General features: G+C 42.7%; 1 protein-coding gene across 2 annotated transcripts in view; it reads right to left on the bottom strand.

Annotated features, from left to right (window-relative positions):
• The window catches only part of GRB2 (growth factor receptor bound protein 2), a 73,054-nt gene that overhangs the window by 18,494 nt on the left and 33,829 nt on the right, over window positions 1-20,731 (bottom strand). For both annotated transcript variants that reach the window (XM_030208283.1, XM_030208284.1), the window contains exon 3: window positions 355-452. In XM_030208283.1, the coding sequence (XP_030064143.1) occupies window positions 355-452 (98 nt within the window). The remainder of the gene's footprint in view (window positions 1-354; window positions 453-20,731) is intronic.

Genomic DNA, 20,731 nt, shown 5'->3' with positions numbered 1-20,731 from the left:
ATTGTAATTTTCTTTAAATACTTCTTATATCAATGCTATTTTTTATTGCAGAGAACGCAAGTGTCTGCATGTAGGTGGGTGTGTGGGTTGGCATGTGGCTCATATCCTTTGCTGTGATGTACTGGGGTGACAGGTGTGCGTCTGTTTCTCACACTACCCTTGATCTCTGCGACTCGTTTCACAGTTGCACATGGCTAGATGCTTCTGTACTCCTCCGCTGTTCCTATGCTGCAAGCTTTAGGCTACACACAATCAGAAGAATTAAGGTATAGTGTGCCCAAAGAGGAACAGCAGTTTTGAAGCAAGACCAGGCCCTCCTTAGTGTAGTGAGGTGTGTCAGTCTTTTATACTTACGGATGGGGTTTCATTTCTATGTAGTTCTTGGGGATAAAACCATCTTTTCCATTTAATTCAGCTTTGTACCAGTTCTGGTCACATTCTTCATTTAAAACCTGCAGTGGAAGAAAATCGCATACCATCACCCCAACACCTCTCAGAATCTCTTTTTACATTCTTGCTTTACAGCAAAACCCGTGTCAGATTTAAACTTTCTAAAATAACCTACAGTACTTTCAGCTTGCATTTGCTTCATATGGATGGAATTCGATATACCCTCTTTCTGTGGTTACAATCAAAGTGGTTTACATATTACATACAGGTACTTATTTTGTAAGAAAAATTAATGGAATACATTTGTCCAGTAATAAGAATATGGAAGTGCCACCCCCTAAGACATGTTTGAGTCACAATCATTACCATGTCCAACATCAGTCCAAGATAAAGCACATCCTAAATTAGTACTATGCTTTCATTACAAAGCAACTTTAAACCAGTGATACTACAATCTCAGTCACAAACACCTCCTGAATATTGGAAATGGAGAAATCCGTGTAAGAAGTGACGGCGGCTCAAGGTTCTCCCAAACGTAAGAAATTGTTTTTACAGATCTGGAATCCTTGACCTCACTTGGGAGAAGTTTTAAACACCTCATGATTGTATTTGGAATTGTACTGTATTGAAATATTTTTAACAGGTTGTGGTTTGGTTCTCTCTGGGAAAAGAGGTGGGGGGGGGGGGGGGGAGAGTGAATGTACGAATTTAGTTTCAGGAGAGCATCAGAAACAAGGCCTTCTGGGGCAGTATCCTTGATATTTTGTGAGCATTGTTCCTTCAAATTGGAGTGGACAATCTTGAATGTTTATATATTCTGTGCTTTCTTCAATAAAAATGTTTAAAGTTAACCAGTGACACAAACATACAGCAGCTACAAAAGAAAATCAAATATTTCATTTTCACAATTGGAATAAACTTTAGTGAGTACCAGCCAGACCCTTCATATCATTAGTTTGCCTGTCTGACAGCACAATCACTTGTATTTTCTTGACCTGTCGTTCTTCCTCTTTCCTCCAGCTCAATTGGAACCAAAGCCGAGATTCAGGCACCATCAACCTTCATTCCCAATGCCCAAGTAGTTTTCCCTCTTCTAATAGGACCTCCCTTTAGCTGTTCCTAGTCTGGTCACTGTAGCAACGGTCCTGAGGCCAGGAACCATGCATCAGGGTAAAGAGTCATGGATTTGATATACTGTCTTTCCGTGGCACAACCACAGCGGTTTACATACATTATAAGCAGATACTTACTCTGTTCCTAGTGGGCTCAAAATCTAAGTTTTTAAAAAATTTTTGTTTGTACTTGGGGCAATGGAGGGTTAAGTTACTTGCCCAGGGTTACAAGGAGCTGCTGGGGAACCAGGTTCAATTCCCACTGGTCTTCAGCCCACTACACTATTAGGCTACTTCTCCACTCCTTTTATTCTTCCAGCTCAGTTGGAAACAAAGCTGGGATTCAGGCACCATTAACTTTCATTCCTGATGCTCACCCTTAAAAATCGATGACCACAACTCCCTCCCCACTCCAGCCTCTGCATCGCCTTGCCTCGACGACTTGAGGCGTAGAAGACCCAATCCAGGAATCGGACAAAAAAACCTTCCACACAAGTGCACAGCACATATCACCGAGGCAGCCCATCTCCTGTACTTCCAAATCCCTTTTTTTTTGGCCTGGCAGTTCTTTTTTTGTTTGACTTTCCAACTATCAGGAACAGCCTTTACAGGGGCTAGAACAAGATCTTTTCTCTCATCTATCAGGGTTTTCCTCCTCCATTCCTCTATTTTCATTCTGCAAATGTGGAGAAGCAGAGGAGAAAACTAGCGGTTGAAACAGTCCGCTAAGAACCAGGAAATCAGAAATCCAATCTTATTTCTCCAACCAATGTTCCTTGTGACCATGAGAAAGTCATTTACCCCCCCCCCCCCCCCCCCACTATCTCGGGTACAAAACAGACTTAAGCTCTCTTTCGCAGAGCAATATCCACTGTACCTGTGAATAGTTCACCTTGAGATTATATTTCAAAGAGAGAAATAAGTGGCAAACTTCTATGTAATACTCATTTAGCCAGGGTCCACAAATCACGACTGGATTCCCAAACCTATGTATGCATCCAAGCAGAGGTTCTTACAATGAATGCATTTTATTGTGAGCATCCTGAAAACCTGACTGGCTGGGTGTGCCATGAGGAACTGGGTTGAGAATCACTGATCTAGAGTTAGCTGTTTGCTGAGCAAGTGTAATGCCTTTGCAGTATAACCAGTCTAGAGCAGGCTTGAACAGATGCTGGATGCTTGCATCAGTGATGCAGGCTATTTTAGTATTACATTTATCGGAGTGGTGACCATGTGTTTCTGGTGGAAAGGACAGCCACAGCAGAGCCTATTTAATTTTCACCAATACTGGTGAGGGGGCTAATAAGATTTCACAAGCTTTTATCCACTAGTACCTTAGCAGAAGCATGGGTATCTAGTTTCAAATTGTCAACAGAAAAAAAACCCCCAAAACAACAAAAAAAACCACCCCACACTTTTTGCATCTGCTTTAATTTTGCATCTGCTTTAAAACTGTTACAGTTAAAATTTGCAAAAGGAACTGGGGTTCCCTGCTTGAGACAGGTGCACCAACACTGCTGCTACAGTCCACCAGTCAAGTACTCTCATTTACTGTCAAGATGAACAGGGAATGCTCTGACCTTCCTGAAAATGAACCACAATTTCAGAAACAGCACACTAATACCTTACCCTGCTCCCCCCTCCCCCTCCAAAAAAAAAAAAAAAAAAAAAAGAGCTAGCAACTCAGCCGTTTCATTCCTTTGCCACCACTGCCACAAGATTTTACTTTCTGAAAAGTGGAAGAGAAGACACTCATGTAGGACTGATACTAAGGGGGGGGGGGGGGGGGGAGAGAGAGAAACAGCAAATTAAAACACTCACTTAAAGTGTTGCTCATTTGCTACAAAATTAAGATCAGTTGCAAAGAGATGAACTGGAGTAGAGGCCATACCTACAATTGTAATAAAACATAGGGTTGCATTTCTGAAGTAGGCTGTGAAATTCTTTAATTTGTAGTTTTCTTGTTTATTTTGCATTTATCTTTTTATTATTTTTTTTAGGGCTTCTGTTTGATTAAAATTTGTAATCACGATCAATCATACAATTAACGGTATATTTATTTTTGCTCCCACTGTAGCTCCTTGTGACTCTGGGCAATGGAGACTTAAGTGAATTGCCCAGAGTCACAAGATGATGCAGTGGGAACAAAAATAAACAGGAATAAAATAAAAAATAAAAAAAAAAAGTACAATATTTTATTGAACAGACCTGACACGGTCCGTATTTCAGCAAAACTGCCTGCACCAGTGGTCAGAGTTTGAAGTGTAAAATACAAATATACATAAACACATGGTACATAAGACAATAAATAAGTCAGTAAATAAATTAAAATTAGAAAATTTATAAATCAATATTAAAAACATATGATGACTATATCACATGAATAAATCCAATAAGTGAAAAATGACAGATCTCGTATCTGAAAAAGTGAAAGGAAAACCCTCAAAGAGCTCAAAATCCAACAAGATTTAAAGAGCTGGAAGGCTCCAAAAGATGAGATTGTGTTTGTTCTATATATTGCCTTGTACTGGGGGGCGTGTCTCAAGATGGCGGCATGCTGAAAGCTGCTTCGGGAGTTCTCTCACAGTTTGTCTGAATTTTCCTATTCCCTGTTACAAGATGCCTCATACAAAACGTAAGGGGATAGTCAGGGTGTTTTCCTCGACCTCTGGGACATCCTCCCCGGTACAGCAAACGATGAAGAGGTACACCACAAAGCCACCTACCTTAGTAGCCGAGAGGGGCCCCGCTGTTTCCGATGGTGAAGACTCCATTGAAAACTTGGGGCTAGAAATTTCACTCTCCCCTCCGGATTATCATCCGCCGCCAATCCCTGAAGGCCTTCCCTCCCGGCGCGACCAGCCCGACCCGGAAGTGGTTGTGGGTGAGGAAACGAATCGAGGAACCGGAGAGACTGAGCCTGAGGGAGATCCGACACCGAAAGAAGTGCGGGCAGAGCGTAAGGCTCCAACACAAACAACAGCGGCAGCTACTCTGGAGAGCATTTGGGAAGCTCTCCAGAGAGTGGACACGACGGTTGCCAACTCGGCAAGAGAGATAAAAGATTTAGTGAGTACGGTGGAACTGTTATCTTTATCATTCAATACTACTAAGCAAGAAACTAGTGAACAAATGGCCGTTCTTAAACAGGAAGTTATTAAAATAAATGATGTTACAGCCTCAATAATTAAAGATAACTCTGCTACTCAGCGTAGGCTGGAAATGATAGAAAACTATAACAGGAGGCTAAATCTAAGACTCTTGAATTTTCCGATGGAATTTGGAATTAATCCTTTTGAAGCTTTCAAAATATACCTCCAAGAGGTCTTAAACTTTTCCCCAGAAACTATTCCACCACTAAATAAAGTGTATTATATTCCTATTAAAAAGTCCTCTGAAATTTCTCTTCAAGCAACTTCGGATGAAAAACAAGAGCAAACTTTGAATGTTTCTGACTTACTAGAGACAACTTTAAATATTAATTCTGAAAGAACGACATTAATTGCTTCATTTGTTTTTCAGCAAGACTTAGATGCGGTAATGCGAATCTACTTTAAAAAAATGCAAACTCTGTTCAGGGGTAAAAAAGTCTGGATTTATCCAGATATTACAAAGCAGACTCAAGAAAGGAGGAAATTATTTTTAGGAATGAGATCAGAAGCTATATCATTAGGGGCCTCCTTCTACCTTAACTACCCCTGTAAATGTGTTGTTAAATATATGGGGTTAAAATATAATTTTTATCAGCCTGAACAGCTGAAGGCATTTATAACTATGAAGAAAGTTGGTTAATCTTTGGTCCAGTGATAATAATAAATGAATATAGGGTAGGCTGCATGCTAAGCATATTTCTTGAAACTCCTTTTTCTTTTTATTAATTTTAGTCTTCTATAATGTGTAGACTAACCCCCATCAGTTGTGGTCTGAAGAAGAGCTAACCCCCATCAGTTGTGGTCTGAAGAAGAGTAACATTTTTCCTTTATATTTAAAATCTCTTTCCCATATGGGAAATGAAGCTTATTAATATTATTTCATGTCTGTATTTCCGGTTCAGATGTAACAGTTTGTTTATTTTGAATTAAAATCAACAAAGAAATTTAAAATATATTGCCTTGTACTGTTTCAAAAGCCTGCCTCAACACATTTTTTTTTGTTTTTCATAGAAGACATCCTGCCGTCTGGGACCCTGAAGAAACTTAGCGAAACGCTGGCCATCACTGGCCTAGAGGCGTGTGGACTGCCGAGTAACAGCTTGGTTCTGATCTTGGACATGACACAGACTCTTTAAAGATAAGTGTTTGTTTTAATAATCCAATATATCAAGCAGGGCTCCTATGTACTCTAGTTGCTGAATCGGGAGAAAATGGGACTTGGGGTAGTTTATTACAAACCCTAGTAACTCCAAAACCCAAACAGTTAGGCACATTAATTATTGCCCCCCCCCCCCCCTTTCCTGTGATATGCTCTTGAGCAGCCAATCATACAGAGAGGGAAGCATACTCCAAGTCTGCATATATATGCCACTACTACCGCTAGACACCTGGTGAAAACCCTGAGAGCTGTCGTGGGGCCAAATGGCAGAATGTGGTACTGGCAGTGGTGGTTCCTAGTCCCAAGAGGTATCTCAGATTCTGGATAGGGAAGTATCAAAACGTGGGTATAGGCATCCTTTGTCCAGAGAGCAAAGCCAGTTTTCTTGAGGGAGAAGGGTCCCCAAGGAAATCATCCTGACTTTTGACCAGGAATTTGTTCAGGGCCCTTAGTCTAGGATGGGACGAAATCCCCTCATCTTTTCAGCCACAAGGAAGTACATGGAATGGAATCCCTTTTCTTCTTCCCTTAGTAGTATGGGTTTGACTGCATTGGCCTGTAGAAAGGCGGAGATGTCTTCTACAAGTACCTGCTTGTGCTGAGACCTGATGTATGATGCTTTTTTAGTGGGCAATTTAGTGGTCTTCCACACCAATGTAGGATGTAACAGAAATGGACTATTTGAAGAACCAACAATCAGAGATTACAAAGGGCCACCTATATTGGTAAAAATTCAGTCTCCCCTAGTGGCGAGCCACTCGGGACAGTTACTTCAAGTGCAGCTATGCTCTCCTGGAGCCAGTCAAAAGTTCTTCTCTTGCTTTGACTGGGGAGCTGGCTGGGACTTCTGAACGTGGGACTGGGAAGGCTGAGAACACTGGACCTGGGACTGCTAGGCAGAGTGAGGCGGTGGTGGAAACCTACACCTCTGAAAGTAGTAGGTTCATCACCTAGGCCCACTCAAAAGTGTCCTTGAAGAGGAAACAGCTGAAGGTTGCGGAGACAGTTTTTGGATAGTATCTGTTTTTTTGATGATGTCCATGACCTCTTCTACCTCATCTTCAAACTGATAAACACCTTGGCAAGGAATGTCCACTAATCTCTCCTGAACCACTGGCCCTAGGTCAGAGAAAGAGCGGCACGGGAACGGAGATAGCAGGATTCCTGCGGACACCGCCGGGAATCTCCTCCAGGACCACAGGGATCCCATGGGGATGGACCAAGGTCCATGGGGATCCTGCGAAAATGGACCAATGTCCTGCGGGGTTCCCACAGAGCAGAATGGAGCGAAGGGGAAAGAGTCTTCAACTCTCTCCCATTCTCCTCTCCTCCAGCATCACTCTGGTCGTCTAGTAGCTTGCTTCAGGGCAGGAAAGGTCCCCATGCTTTCCTGCCCGCTGCCACTGATCCTTTCGCTGGTGCTGGTGCTGCTGCTTGAACTCTTGGCGGCCATTTTCTGTTACATCCTATATTGGTGTCAAAGAACACTTAACTCCATTTGTTTTCAGAAGCAGGACTTACTAATTACCTTCAACCCCTCCCCACCACAACCCCCCCCAAAACAAAACCCTATTTAGCTGGAAAATAAACATTTATAAATACCTAAGAATAGAAGCCTAAATAATCATAGCCAGGAAGTGATCTAGTCTTCAACAGAAGACAATTTTGCTCTAGTGCTGGAATAATTTACAGCACAATTCAATACAACACAAGGGGCATTTAATCATTTAACCCCCTTGTTTATTAAGGCACACTAGCAGCTGCCACGCTGCAGTGCCAACAAAGCCCATTCAAAGTGAATGGGCTGTGTCGGCATTAGTGCACCGGCTTAGTACATAGGGGGGTATAATCATTTAATTACTCTTGCTAAGGTCCTTCTTTTGGACTTCTTCAGATGTGTCTCCTCAGGCTTTGCTTTTTTTTTTTTTTTTTAATTTTTAGGAAAATGCTCTCTTATGTGTCTATGACCAACATGCCCACCCACATAAGAGAAACCATCGCTGGCCTATTAGTCAATCTGGACACATGGGGGTAGCTAAAGAGAGAAAGGCATTGCTGATCTCCTTTGTTTCCCCGTTGGCTGAATATGTCAAAGAAATTTTGTTTGTGCAGCACAACTTAAAGCATATATAATGCAAAGACTTTCACATGTATCTCAGAAGCCAGTCAAAGAAGGGATGTCTGCTCTTCTAATAAGTACGCTTGGGCTCAAACTCATCTGGAAGTTTTTGAAAAATAGATCATTATCTACTGCTGTACTGTTCACTGTACTGTTAACCAAAAGCCATTTGCTATGATTAGATATTTGTTTAGCAAAATCAGTCTCCACAAATATGGTAACACTAGAACAAGAGCACCAGTCAGCACAACATACCATGTGCTAGGTAAAGAAAATACTAGATCTTTCCACTAAGCAGGTTATACCAGTGAGGTCACTGGTAAAAATCAGCTCTCTACCTCCATCTGCTGGTAGGAGGGGATAACACCCACTTGTGCAGAACAGTGACTGATCTTGCTTGGGGGTACTAATAGAATGAAAGTTAACTGAAGGGGTACAAAGCTGAACATTCACCTAGTCTGCTTATTACCCTTGCACTGACCCTGGGTTAATAGTGAAGAAAACTATCCCAAAAGGTTCCCCCCACCCAGCCCCACACTCTGCCAAACTCCTGCATGATTAACCACTTTCTCACTACTAGCATCGCCAGAAATAATCCCATTAGGAAACCAGCTCTGTGCATCTCCAATGACCTTATGCTGCGCCAGACTTCACTTCAAGAAAAAAGTTACAAGGAAACACTTTTGCTGTCAGAATTTTGAAATCAACTGGTAAACCTGAACAGCAGAAGGAACTGCATTCTAGAAAGACACAGGATGCATGTGCGACAGTGAACATGAACTTTTAGGGAAGCAACAACAACAACAAAAACCAAAATCAAAATGGTGTTCGACACTATTAGGTCAGCGCCACATATCAAATGCAAGTGTGTCATTTTTCAAGTCACTGCCTGAAAGCAATATCACGTGTAATTTTTGTCTGAAATGAGAGACATTATTTCAGTACACTGGCTGGAGTAACTTAACAACTGTTTTGATGTAAAACAATTTAAAAAATTAACAGTAATGTAGTAAAGTAACATTTGATATATTATAAGCAGCACATTAAACTTTTTCTCTCATTTTCTCTGTTTTGTCTCAAGCAAACATACAACACTTGTCTTCAGGTGACAAGTCTGAACAAAATACTTTTGACGCCAAAGAGTTGGAGGAAAAGGACAAAGTCTAACTAGTCCCTACTGACACAGTGATCAAGGTTGCCATATTAGTTCACTAGCCCGACGACCATATATAGCTCTTCAATGCTAGTCACAGATACACCAAGTTAATCCATTTAAAATGTTTCATATACAATTCACTTGTTAATATTTTTTCTACCAAAAACGAAATATGGCTGCTGAACATCCATCTCCACAAGAACTGCTCCCATGGCATGGCACCTTAGCAGGAAAGTTTTGTATAGCAAGAGCTGAAGCAGCAAGATTAGGGCATAATAAAAGGGCAGAATTAAAATGTAGGTCTTCAATGCAAGGCCTGGGGGCTAGAGCCAACCCCTGGGGACTTCTGAGGTGGCCCTCTGTCTTTTTTTCTGTTACTCTGCCTCTCTACCCAGGCTCTGGACAAAAAGGGAAAGGTGGATTAGAGGAGAGAGGGAAAAAGACCACATACATGAAGGACAAGGCATTTCTCAACAGACAAAAGAGAATGCATTTGGAAATGCGTACAACCTTGAGGAGACCCCAATAAAGTTTGAAGGCAGGCTGGTGGGGATTAATGTCACTGACACACAATGGTCATGGCCCTGCACAAGAAGATTTGGCAGCTGTCCTTCAGCTCATTAGAATCCAAAGTGACCCCAGCTTAAAAATTAATGAAGACCACTGACCTAGAACTTTGCACTCCTAAATGCATTCAATTTACATATTTATATGCCACTAACTTCCTTCAAGAGGTCCAAAGTGGATTACAAATGTATTAATACAACAATGGACTATATAATGCAACAATTTTGAACCGCAAATCTAGATCTGAAAATGAGACGGTAGATCTAAGGACTGATCCTAAAAATGTTTTAAATAAAAGTTTTTAGTTTTCTACATAAGTAGCGGCCCGATAAGTGAAAGCAGAATCTGAGTGGAGGAGCAGCCTAGTGGTTAGTGCAGTGGACTTCGATCTTGGGGAACTGGGTTTGATTCCCACCGCAGCTCCTTGTGACTCTGGACAAGTCACTTAACCCTCCATTGCCCCAGGTACAAATAAGTTCCTGTATATACTATGTAAACTGCTTTGAATGTAGTTGCAAAAACAAACAAAAAAACCACAACACAGAAAGGTGGTATATCAAGTCCCATTCCCTTTTTATATCGTAATGCCTCAACATCCAGGAAGTGTGACAGAATATTATCCCTCTGGTAACTTGCTCGTCTAGGTGCTGAACAGAGTAATAAATGTGTTAAATATTCTGGTCCTGACCCTATAAAGAATTAAAAATTATATGTGCCAGTTTAATATTTCAATCTGAAAATGGCAACCACTGCAGCTGAATCAGGTGGAGTTGCCCTATCGTGTTTACAAGCTTTAAAAATGTGTTTAGAATAAATTGCAACCTAGGTTTCAATGCAGCTGATACTCTACAGTAAAGCACACTGAGGATAAGGGCCTGAACTAGTATTCAAATTTGTTCCTTATAAAATGATGATCCAATTATATGTAACTGGTACAATCTGAGAAGTAGTTTACTGCATTAACTTGACAGTTAAAAAAAAAAAAAGAAAAGAATGGAGTCTTAAAAAAACCCCCAAAAACCAACAACTATGTTTTTGACAGAAACTCCAGTAATTTGGAACATGAGGATAGTGAAGGCAGACTGTGTCCCGCAAATGACAAGACAGATTCGGATAGGCTGGCGTGGGCTTTCACAGCAACTCCAGTAGTTAGAACAAATATGGTAACACTAGAACAAGAGCACCAGTCAGCACAACATACCATGTGCTAGGTAAAGAAAATACTAGATCTTTCCACTAAGCAGGTTATACCAGTGAGGTCACTGGTAAAAATCAGCTCTCTACCTCCATCTGCTGGTAGGAGGGGATAACACCCACTTGTGCAGAACAGTGACTGATCTTGCTTGGGGGTACTAATAAAAATATAAAAATAAAAAAAAAGAACATAAGGACAGAGTCTGATGACTTCTATGGTCTATGTCCTAGAAACACCAAAGAAAGACCATGATGAAGTATGTAATACGTTCATTGTTGATTTAATCTTGAATTGATAATGAATGTGACTGTTGAGAAGACTGGATGGACTATTCAGGTCTTTATCTGCCTTCACTTATTTTACTATGTTTTGGGGGTTATCAACTGGTAAAGTGATACACGAAGCAAGTTGTAAAGCAATTGGAGTATTATTAGAAATATGTTGACAAAACAGCTTTGATTCTTCTTTAACCCATTTCTTAAAACTGAGTTTAAAAAAAAAAATTTTCAACTCAATCTACACATTCATTAACAAATATCATTTGATTTAGATCTATCAAAGTAAGATACTATTAGGAAAGTATATACATTACTAGTAAAAGAAGCCCGTTTCAGAGCAAATGAAACGGGCGCTAGCAAGGTTTTCTTCGCCAACACCCCCCCCCCTCCCTCCCTGGCCAACCCCTTCGTTGTTCTGGCATTGCTCCGCCCCCGTCATAACATATGACGCGAGGGCGGGGCCTGGAGCGATTTCCCACCCCCCCCGCCTGCCAACCCCTTGGTTGTTCTGCCATTGCTCCGGGCCTGGAGCGATTCCCCCCCCCCCCCCCAAGCCTCCCTCGCTGCTAACCCCTTCGTTGTTCTGCCATTGCTCCGCCCTTCGAGGGCGGGGCCTGGAGCGATTTCCCACCCCCCCCCCGCTTCCCTCCCTGCCAACCCCTTCGTTGTTCTGGCATTGCTCCGCCCCCAACGTCATAACGTTTGATGCAAGGGCGGGGCCCAGAGCGATTTCCCACCCCCCCGCCTGTCAACCCCTTGGTTGTTCTGCCATTGCTCCACCCTCGAGGGCAGGGCCTGGAGCGATTTCCCACCCCCCGCCTCCCTCCCTGCTAACCCCTTCGTTGTTGTGCCATTGCTCCGCCCTTGACGGCGGGGCCCGGAGCGATTTTGGTGGCTTCACCACCACGAACCTTCGAACCTTTTTGAAGGAAGTCAGAGCTTGGCTTCACTGACGTCAGTGTCCTCAGAACGTTGAGGGTGAGTTTTATTATAGTAGATGTTAACTCCCTTTGGATTGATTGAAGTTATATGTTAGAGGACAGCAGACAGAGGGGAACACTGATAATGGGTTTCCAGAAAGAGGATTTTTTTTTCAGTTTATACTTCCTGCTACTCAAACATTCCTTAAAAATCAATTGATTTTAGGGGGAGTTCATACTTCCCAAAAGATATTTTGAAGTTGGGTACCCAAATCTCAGTTTTATTTGGGTTTAGGCAAAATTTGCTGTTTGCCCATTCCTGAGTTGCAGTTAGTTTACTCAGAGCTGTGGGTAGATCTGATTCAGTGGGTATGAGTAGCTGCACATCATCAGCACAGATGTAGAATTTTGTGTTCATTGACCGAAGCGGCTCAGCCAGAGGTTTAAGGTAGATATTAAATAAAATGGGAGACAGTTTGGATCCCCGTGACACCCCACAGTCCAGCCCAAGGTAATGATGTGCTGTTGCCGAATAGAACTGATTGTTGTCTGACAGACAGGATTTGAACCAAGTAAATATTGTCGTGTATCCTCCATTCAGTTTCTGTGTCTTTTCTGCCCTGATGACTCCTAACACAAATGATAATAGATATATATGATTTGACTGGAAAAAGGTACCCAGCAACAGTACTTGTGGTGTTAAACACCAACACCCACTAATATTTTGTACCCAGAAAGAACTCTTATTTAGCTGGAAAGAGCAAACTCAAATAGAAGCCCTGGATATATCATACAGAATCACACCAGTGTTCAGTGGCCAGTTTGGGTCACAGTGTGTTTTTGCAGCCAGGTGAGAACTGTGGCGTATGTGAACAATAAGGATCGAGTAACAGCATCAAACCCCTGAAGAAGCCAAATTGTTTATGTGAAATGGAGGCTCTGTCGGGTGCAAAGATACGTATTGAATCTATCAGAATTGGAATGAATACAACTGTCTCCACATTTCACTGCACAATTTGTTTAGAATTGAGTTTAATTAGAATTGTCAATGCAACAACCCCCCCCCCCCCCCCCAAACAAACAAAAAACACTCCCATAATTTAAAGACCAATGATTGAGAAGCTGGCCTGGTTTTGGAAAGCAGAAATCAAATGCATGCTTAAGGTCCAAGGTCTTTTTCTCCCAAATATAAAAATATTTTAAAGACTACATCTAAGGTCATTTTGCAACTCTACCTGGTACTCTTTACAACTGCGTTTTGACACATTTTATACCCGTTTATTACTGCTTGGTTTATTTAGCTTACAGTCACTTGGAAACACTCAGCAGATCCAAAGGGATAGGAGTGGGGTGGAAGATCCCTTCCTTGTTATTCAAAGCTTTTCTAAATCTAACTGGCCCTGACCACATCCTTTGACAAAAGGATTACACAGCTTGATTGCTCTCCATTTCATGGAATGTCCTCAGTCCTATCTGAAAAGACAAAACATCTATTTTTAACATGCCACTCCAATCAGCTTTTAATATTTTGCTTCTAGCAAGTAGTGTGCCGTAGACCAGCAGGTTTTAAAAATGTTTTAGTTTACTAAGCATTTTTGTCTTCTGGACTATGCAATCTTGAAAACATTTGGGGCCCTTTGATTCACCAAACGTCAGAGTCACCATTTCTGACCAAAATGCAACATGATCTAATAACTTTTAGACAGAACATTAGCCTCTGTGAATTTGTTTTTTTAGCACAGTATTTAAAAAAAAAAAAAAAAAAAAACAACAACAGTGAGGGGGAGCTGCTGGCAGTACTTCTGAGGGATGCTGCTGGGTGGAAAAAAAAGTCACCTAGTCAAAAAGCAAAACAAGCTGTAAATATTCTGGTCAGAGTCGCATGCTCATGTGACAAACTTCCTCAGTAATGAGCAACTAACTAGGAGCACCGTGGGCTTTTAGCAACGTTTATGAATAAGAACCTTTATGCAGAATTAATAGAGCTTGCTTTCCAGAACAGGTGCATGCGCGCGCACACACACCAGATCTAGACACAAACTGAAAATCTAAGTCTGGTGTGAACAGCACATTAAAACACAGGCTTTATTTATTAGTTTGGATTTTGCTCACACCTTTTTTCAGTAGAAGCTTAAGGTGAGTTACAAGCAGGTACTCTAGGATTGTTAGCTCTCTAGGAACAGGGAAATATCTAATTTTTGTGCCCAAGGCAATGGAGTGTTAAATGACTTGCCCAAGATCACAAGGAACAGCAGTGGGATGTGAACCAGGCATCCCTGGATGTCAAGCCTGGTGTTCTAACCACTAGGCTAGGTTGTTTGGAGGAGTGGGGATAAAGACATACTCATAGGAGGATCTTAAGTATTCTTTTCTTTGCAAAAGTTAGCTAAACTTGTCATCTGTCTTGCACATGTAATTAGTAAAGTTGCAGTGTTGGAAGGTATTATATAAACAAACCAATTCGAGGAAATAGCTTAGGACATGAAATTCAAAAAGGACCTGAAAGTTAGAACAGCCTATTGGTAAGTCTGTGGCATTCTAGCACAAAACAGTCTGTTGCCTTTGTGCCTCTGAAAAGCTTGTGGTGGGGGAACACTTAATAGCATTTTACCACAAGTAGATCTTTAAAGAATTCAGGCTGGCACAGAGAAATTAATGACCAACACGAAGCATTTCAGGGTGCCAAAGAAAACAATGGCTACAAGCCAGTAAATATCTACCAGTCACACAATTGTGAATTCAAGCTCAAACTGAACTTTTCTGCTGGTCCTGGAATTGTTGCTGGCTGTAACCAGCTCACTATTGTTGCCTAGGGGTGTCTAGCCTTTCTATAGCAGGATAGGGACTGATTCTTAAGTGGGAGTGAAGAACCAGTGGCTGAGATGGGGGAGGAAGGGGAGAATGACAGCCAACCAAAAATGTGCTAGTCAGTGAGGCGTGAACTTACTTATGGGACTGATTATAATGCTATAAAATATATAAGGTTACTTGTATACTAGGGCTACATTTAGACTTGCAGCACTAGACACCATACAATGTGCAATACCAGAGCAGAACAACCTGCTAAGCTGGACCTCCATAAACCTGATATATTTACATTTAATAGTCTCTAGAGTGTTGTAAATCTTGAGAACTGCTTGCAAGACTTCTGTGACTTGAGGCCTAACCTGGTTTTTGTACAAACAATAAAGCAACACATTTTTACTACTGATGTAGAGAGCAAAAAAAAGGACAGTGAGCTATTTAAGTATTGCATGGCCTCCAGAATCGAGACTTGCACAGGAACGGGGTTTGCGGGGTTCCCATGGGGACAGAAACAATTCTTGGGGGGCTCCCATGGAAGTGTAAGCTGCACTTCTGCCAGCCTCTCGCCTATCGAGTACCAAGTTCTTTGAGAGCTGTCTCCTCCTCCACCTCGCTTTAACAGCACAGATACAGAACATCTCCATTAAGGAGGTGGTAGACACACAAATGGTGACTGAATTCAAAAAAAGTGTGAGAAGAACAGAGGACCTCTAATTAGAAAATGGAAGTTATAAAAAACCTAAACTTAAATGGCTGCATGTGTGCGGATGTGTCGAGTGATGCTTAGATGGTGACTAGGGCTGATACCGAGCGGACTTGTAATACCTGTCTCTCATATATGGCAATCTGGTTTAGGATGGGCTGGAAAGGGCTTAGACAGCAACTTTAGTGGCTGGAACATGAGTATAGTGCTGGACAGACTTTTACGGTCTGTGTCCCGCAAATGAGAAGCTGAATAGGTTGGACTGGACTTTGACGGCAACTCCAGCAGTTGGAACATAAGGATAGGGCTGGGCGGACTTCTTTGGTCTATGTCCAAGAAACGCCAAGGAAAGACCATAATACCACATTCATTGTTGATGTAATCATTAATTGATAATAAGTGTGACTAGTGGGCAGACTGGATGGACCGTTCAGGTTTTTATCTGCTGTCACTTACTATGTTACTATTAATCCTCTCTGCTCCTGGGCTGATGCACAGACCTCACAGGCACAAGCATCGGATATCATCTGACCTACTTTCGCGTGTATGTGGTGACCTCTTAGCACACAGTGCCAGTGAGTCAGAGACAAGTCTTACATGTGCACACCAGAGTGTTCCAAGTTCCAACTTCTGTTCCTTCCTTGCCTGCAATGCTGCAGCTCAAACCCAGAGAGACAGCGAGCTGACCGGAATTTTTTGTGTGTACCATTCAATTCTTACGGGATTGAGAGGGGACAGGCGGGGATGGGATTTCTGTCCCCGTGCAACTCTCTTACTCCAGAAGTTTACAGAAATAACACAAATCATTTTATGGCACTGAATTGTAAGTCACACTTCTCAAATCCACATACACTCTTTTACATCCTTTAGCACTAGATCTCTTCATCATCTCCCAGCGGCTCCCAAACTTTCAGTTCATGGCACCCTTAGTGTCCAAGCAATTTTTTGCGGCACCTCCCCCCCCCCCCCACAACATTTCCCTTCCCTCCACCGTTATGTCCAACATTTCTTCCTCTCTGGCCCCTCTCCATGCAGCATCTTCCCCTCCCCTCGACCCCCATATACATGATTTCACACCTTCCTCCCCCTCCAACTCATGTCCAACAATTATGCCTCTCATTCCTTCTGCAGCATCTCTCTCTCCTTTCCTCCCCTACCCCACCCACAATTCTCCCTCTGCTTGAATGGGTCCCTGGCAGTGACAGCTATTCCCATGTGGTGCCTGTCGCTAACCCAGAAGCCTCCCCCTTGGTTTCACGATTTTTTTTAACTTGCTGCTCTTATAGGGTCAGGATTAATTGTGCTTACCTTTATCTCTTTTTGTCTGCCAGTTGCGTATAAAATCTCTCTCACCGGAGGACCACTGTTTTCCTGACACATGGTTGGGGCAAGCTATTGATCACAGCTCAGCTGAGCCTGTCTGGCGCCTAAAAGGGTGATCCTGATTTGGAAACAAAGTACCTCACTCCTTGCTTCCCAATCAGGATCGCCCTTTTAGGAGCCAGACAGGCTCTGTGACCAATCACAGCTGAGCTGTGATTGGTAGCTTGCTCCAGCCATGGTGTCTGTAGATTTCTTGGAACTTAACTTTGTTTAAATATGTTAAAATTAAGCGATGTCCCAGCACTTGGCTGTGAACCTCCCATCTGACCTGCGGCACCCCTGTTGAGTTTGATGGCGCACAGTTTGGGAAACACTGCCGCCTCCTATTCCTCTGTACCATCATCTCCCTGTGTACTCTGTACTTCCTAGCACATAGTAACAGTAGATGACGGCAGAAAAAGACCTGCATGGTCCATCCAGTCTGCCCAACAAGATAAAACTCATTTGTGCTACTTTTTGTGTATACCCTACCTTGATTTGTATCTGTCATTTTCAAGGCACAGACCTTTTTCCAGTTTCCTTTACTCCCCTTTGTTTTTCTTAAGATATCCCTCCCTCCTGCCTTTGCTTTAAAAAAAATTTGTAAACCACTTTGAAGCCTATGTCAGCTACATCAAGCCTGTGGAATAAATAAAAACTAATTTTTGAAATAAGATTAAATTTCCAACAAATACTGAACATTATATAAGCAGGGCTGGGAAACTCCTGGAAACCAGGCCACCTGGGTGCCTAAAATAAAAAAGAAAAAGAAAAAAAAAGAAAAGAAAAGAAAAGGTACGGAATAGAAGACTGAGCGAAATACTAAAAGGTAAAACCAAAACAGCAAAAATAATAAAAAATGGCAACACTCAAGAAAATAACAAATATTCCCTGGCTCATAAACGTTTTGCGATATTGCAGAAGGAATACAAGTAGAAAGGGTTTTGTTTGCCTTTTTGCCGATACCAATATCTGCAACAGAGTGGAAAATTCAAGAAGTGGTCAAGGGATTAACAGGCAAGATTAAATGCAAAACCACTACACATGAACACACACATCGGGGCAGGAAAACCATGGGAGGAAATGTACACGACAAGAGCATCAGATACCAATATGCAAAGACAAGACATTGGCTAGAGTTAGGGGACTGCTGCGATGAGTTCACGGGGGAACGTTTAACCATTAGAAAAAGGGAGTTAATATATACTACCTCTGTACATGTATACGACAAACCCTCATCTGGAGTAGCGTTCCATTCTGGAGGTAGTATAGGCAATTCAGAGAAAGTTACCATTATGGTGTAGAGAGTCTGTACCATTCATCCTATCGACTGAAATATTGGGACCCTAAAATATAAGCTCTAAAGAAGACAGGAAATGGGAGACACGACAATAAAATGTATTGAAGTTTTTCGGGATCTTGCCTGGTATTTGTGACCTGGATTGGCCACTGTTGGAAACAGAATGCTGGGCTTGATGGACCTTTGGTCTGTCCCAGTGTGGCAATACTTATGACATGGGAACAACTAGTGAGGTAATTAAATATGCTGATGACACAGTTATTAAGAGTTGTTAAACTGCAAGAGGACCTTAGGAGACAGTTTAATGTGAGCAAGTGCAAAGTGATGAATGTGGGAAAGAGGAACCCAAACTACAGCTACATGACGCAAGGTTCCACATTAGGAGTCACCATGTCACAAACTCAGGGGAAGTGAGCTCCTAGATCGTAGCGGGGATCGACTAGGGTAGCAGAGTCACTTGGGCTAGGCAAAGTACTAAGCAAGGCTTGGCAGAAGATAAGGCTGGCAGGACTTGAACTGAGACAAGGCTAGAACTGGACTCCGATGAGGAAAGGCAAAGCAAGGCGAACTGGGTCTAGACCAGGTACGGCTGGAACTCAAAGACACCTCTTCAGAAGAAACTGAAGCAGTGTCCCAGGCACGCTTATCAAAAGTACAACCTCCAATGTCACAGGAAGGTGCTCCTAGGATTTTGCGCTGCCGGCACTTTAGCAGGGTTTCCTGTGCACATGCGTGTGCCTAGGACAGGCCCCCCCACGCCAGCCCCAGACTGAGGACGAAATGCTGGGCCAAAGGGGACCCGGAACGTCGGGGATGCCTAAGGCTCGAGAACACAGCAAGACCCCATCCCGAAGCAACGGAGGCGAGTCTGGCAGGAGCCATGGCAGAACCGTGATAAGTCCTCCCTCTATCCCAGGGCACACAGATTGACAGGAAACTGATACTAGCACCTTCTCAGAACACAAGAACAAGACTAGCAGACTTCAATGAATTATCCTTGGAACCACAGGCCCTTCTGGAATCAGGAGGTAGCCTAGACCACATACCCATGGTCCAGCTCAAGACATCGAAATGAAGATATTTCTTAGGTAGATTCCCAACCAAAGCCTGAATCTTGGAAGCAGAAAAGCCCCCCTCCCAGGAGATCCATGGCATCTTTGTTTTCCTAGTGCAGAGGACCTGTTTAAGCTTATGGCCTTCACAATCTGTCAAGGACTCGGGGGAAGTGAACCCTTGGACCGTAAATGGGATAGACTACAGCAGGCGAGTCACTGGGGTTAGGCACAGCACTAGGCAAGGCTTGGCAGAAGACAAGGAACAGCTGGAACTCAAAGGCACCCAAGGATACCCAAAGACCACTTGTGAAGTCACTGAAGCAGTGTCCCTGGTGTCCTTATCAAGGGCACAACCTCCGTCACAGGAAGGCACTAGCAGGGTTTCATGCCGCTGCCTTTAAAAGTAGGGCCTCCTGCATGCACACCTAGGACTGCCCTCCCCTGCTGGCGCCGGACTGAGGGTGGAACGCTAGGTCAAAAGGCACCCCAGGGTATTGAGACATCCCAAAGCCCAAGACAATTGTGTGCAATTCTGGTCACATCTAAAAAAAAAAAAAAAGATATAGCAGAATTTGAACAGAATTCAAACATGCATGGGATAAACATAAAGGAATCCTGGTCAGAAGGAATGTATCCTTGGGAGCTTAGCGAGTTTAGGTGGCAGAGCTGGTGGTGGGAGGCGGGGCTAGTGGTTGGGAGGCGGGGATAGTGCTGGGCAGACATAGGGTCTGTGCCAGAGCCGGTGGTGGGAGGCGGGGCTGGTGGTTGGGAGGCGGAGACAGTGCTGGGCAGACTTATACGGTCTGTGCCCTGAAGAGGACAGGTACAAATAAAAAGTAGCACATATGAATTTATCTTGTTGGGCAGACTGGATGGACCGTGCAGGTCTTTTTCTGCTGTCATCTACTATGTTATTATGTAGAATTAGAAAAGGTACAGAGAAGGGTGACAAGAGTACATTTAAAACAAACCGGAGAAAATATTTCTTCACTCAACATGTAATTAAATTTGAATTTGTTACCAGAGAATGTGGTAAAACCAGTTAGCTTAGCAAGGTTTAAACACGGTTTGGATAATTTCCTAATAGAAAAATTCATAAGCCATTATTAAGATGGTCTTTGGAAAATTCACAGCCTATTTCTAGGATAAGCAGCATAAGATCTGTTTTACTCTTTTGGGGATCTTGTCAGGTACTTGTGAACTGAATTGCCCGTTGCTGGAGACAGGACACTGGGTTTGATGGACCTTCCATTGGTCCCAGTATGGCAACTCTTATATTCTTTTGACACGTTTAAATATCTCAGTGGTATAAATCAGAGGCCCTCAAATTTTTCACTTGGAAGGACCACACAGAACATGTCAAATCACAGATAGGGCTAGATGGAGATTGAGTCCACCTCAGAAAAAAAAGTTTACCGTATTGGGTAAGGAGTGGGAGAGGTCTATTTAAGTCCCTTT

Source organism: Microcaecilia unicolor, chromosome 6 (genome assembly GCF_901765095.1).
Source record: "Microcaecilia unicolor chromosome 6, aMicUni1.1, whole genome shotgun sequence".
In the NCBI taxonomy this organism is placed as follows: domain Eukaryota; kingdom Metazoa; phylum Chordata; class Amphibia; order Gymnophiona; family Siphonopidae; genus Microcaecilia; species Microcaecilia unicolor.
Note: the sequence above shows the minus strand (reverse complement) of the source record. Positions and strands in the feature narration are given on the sequence as shown.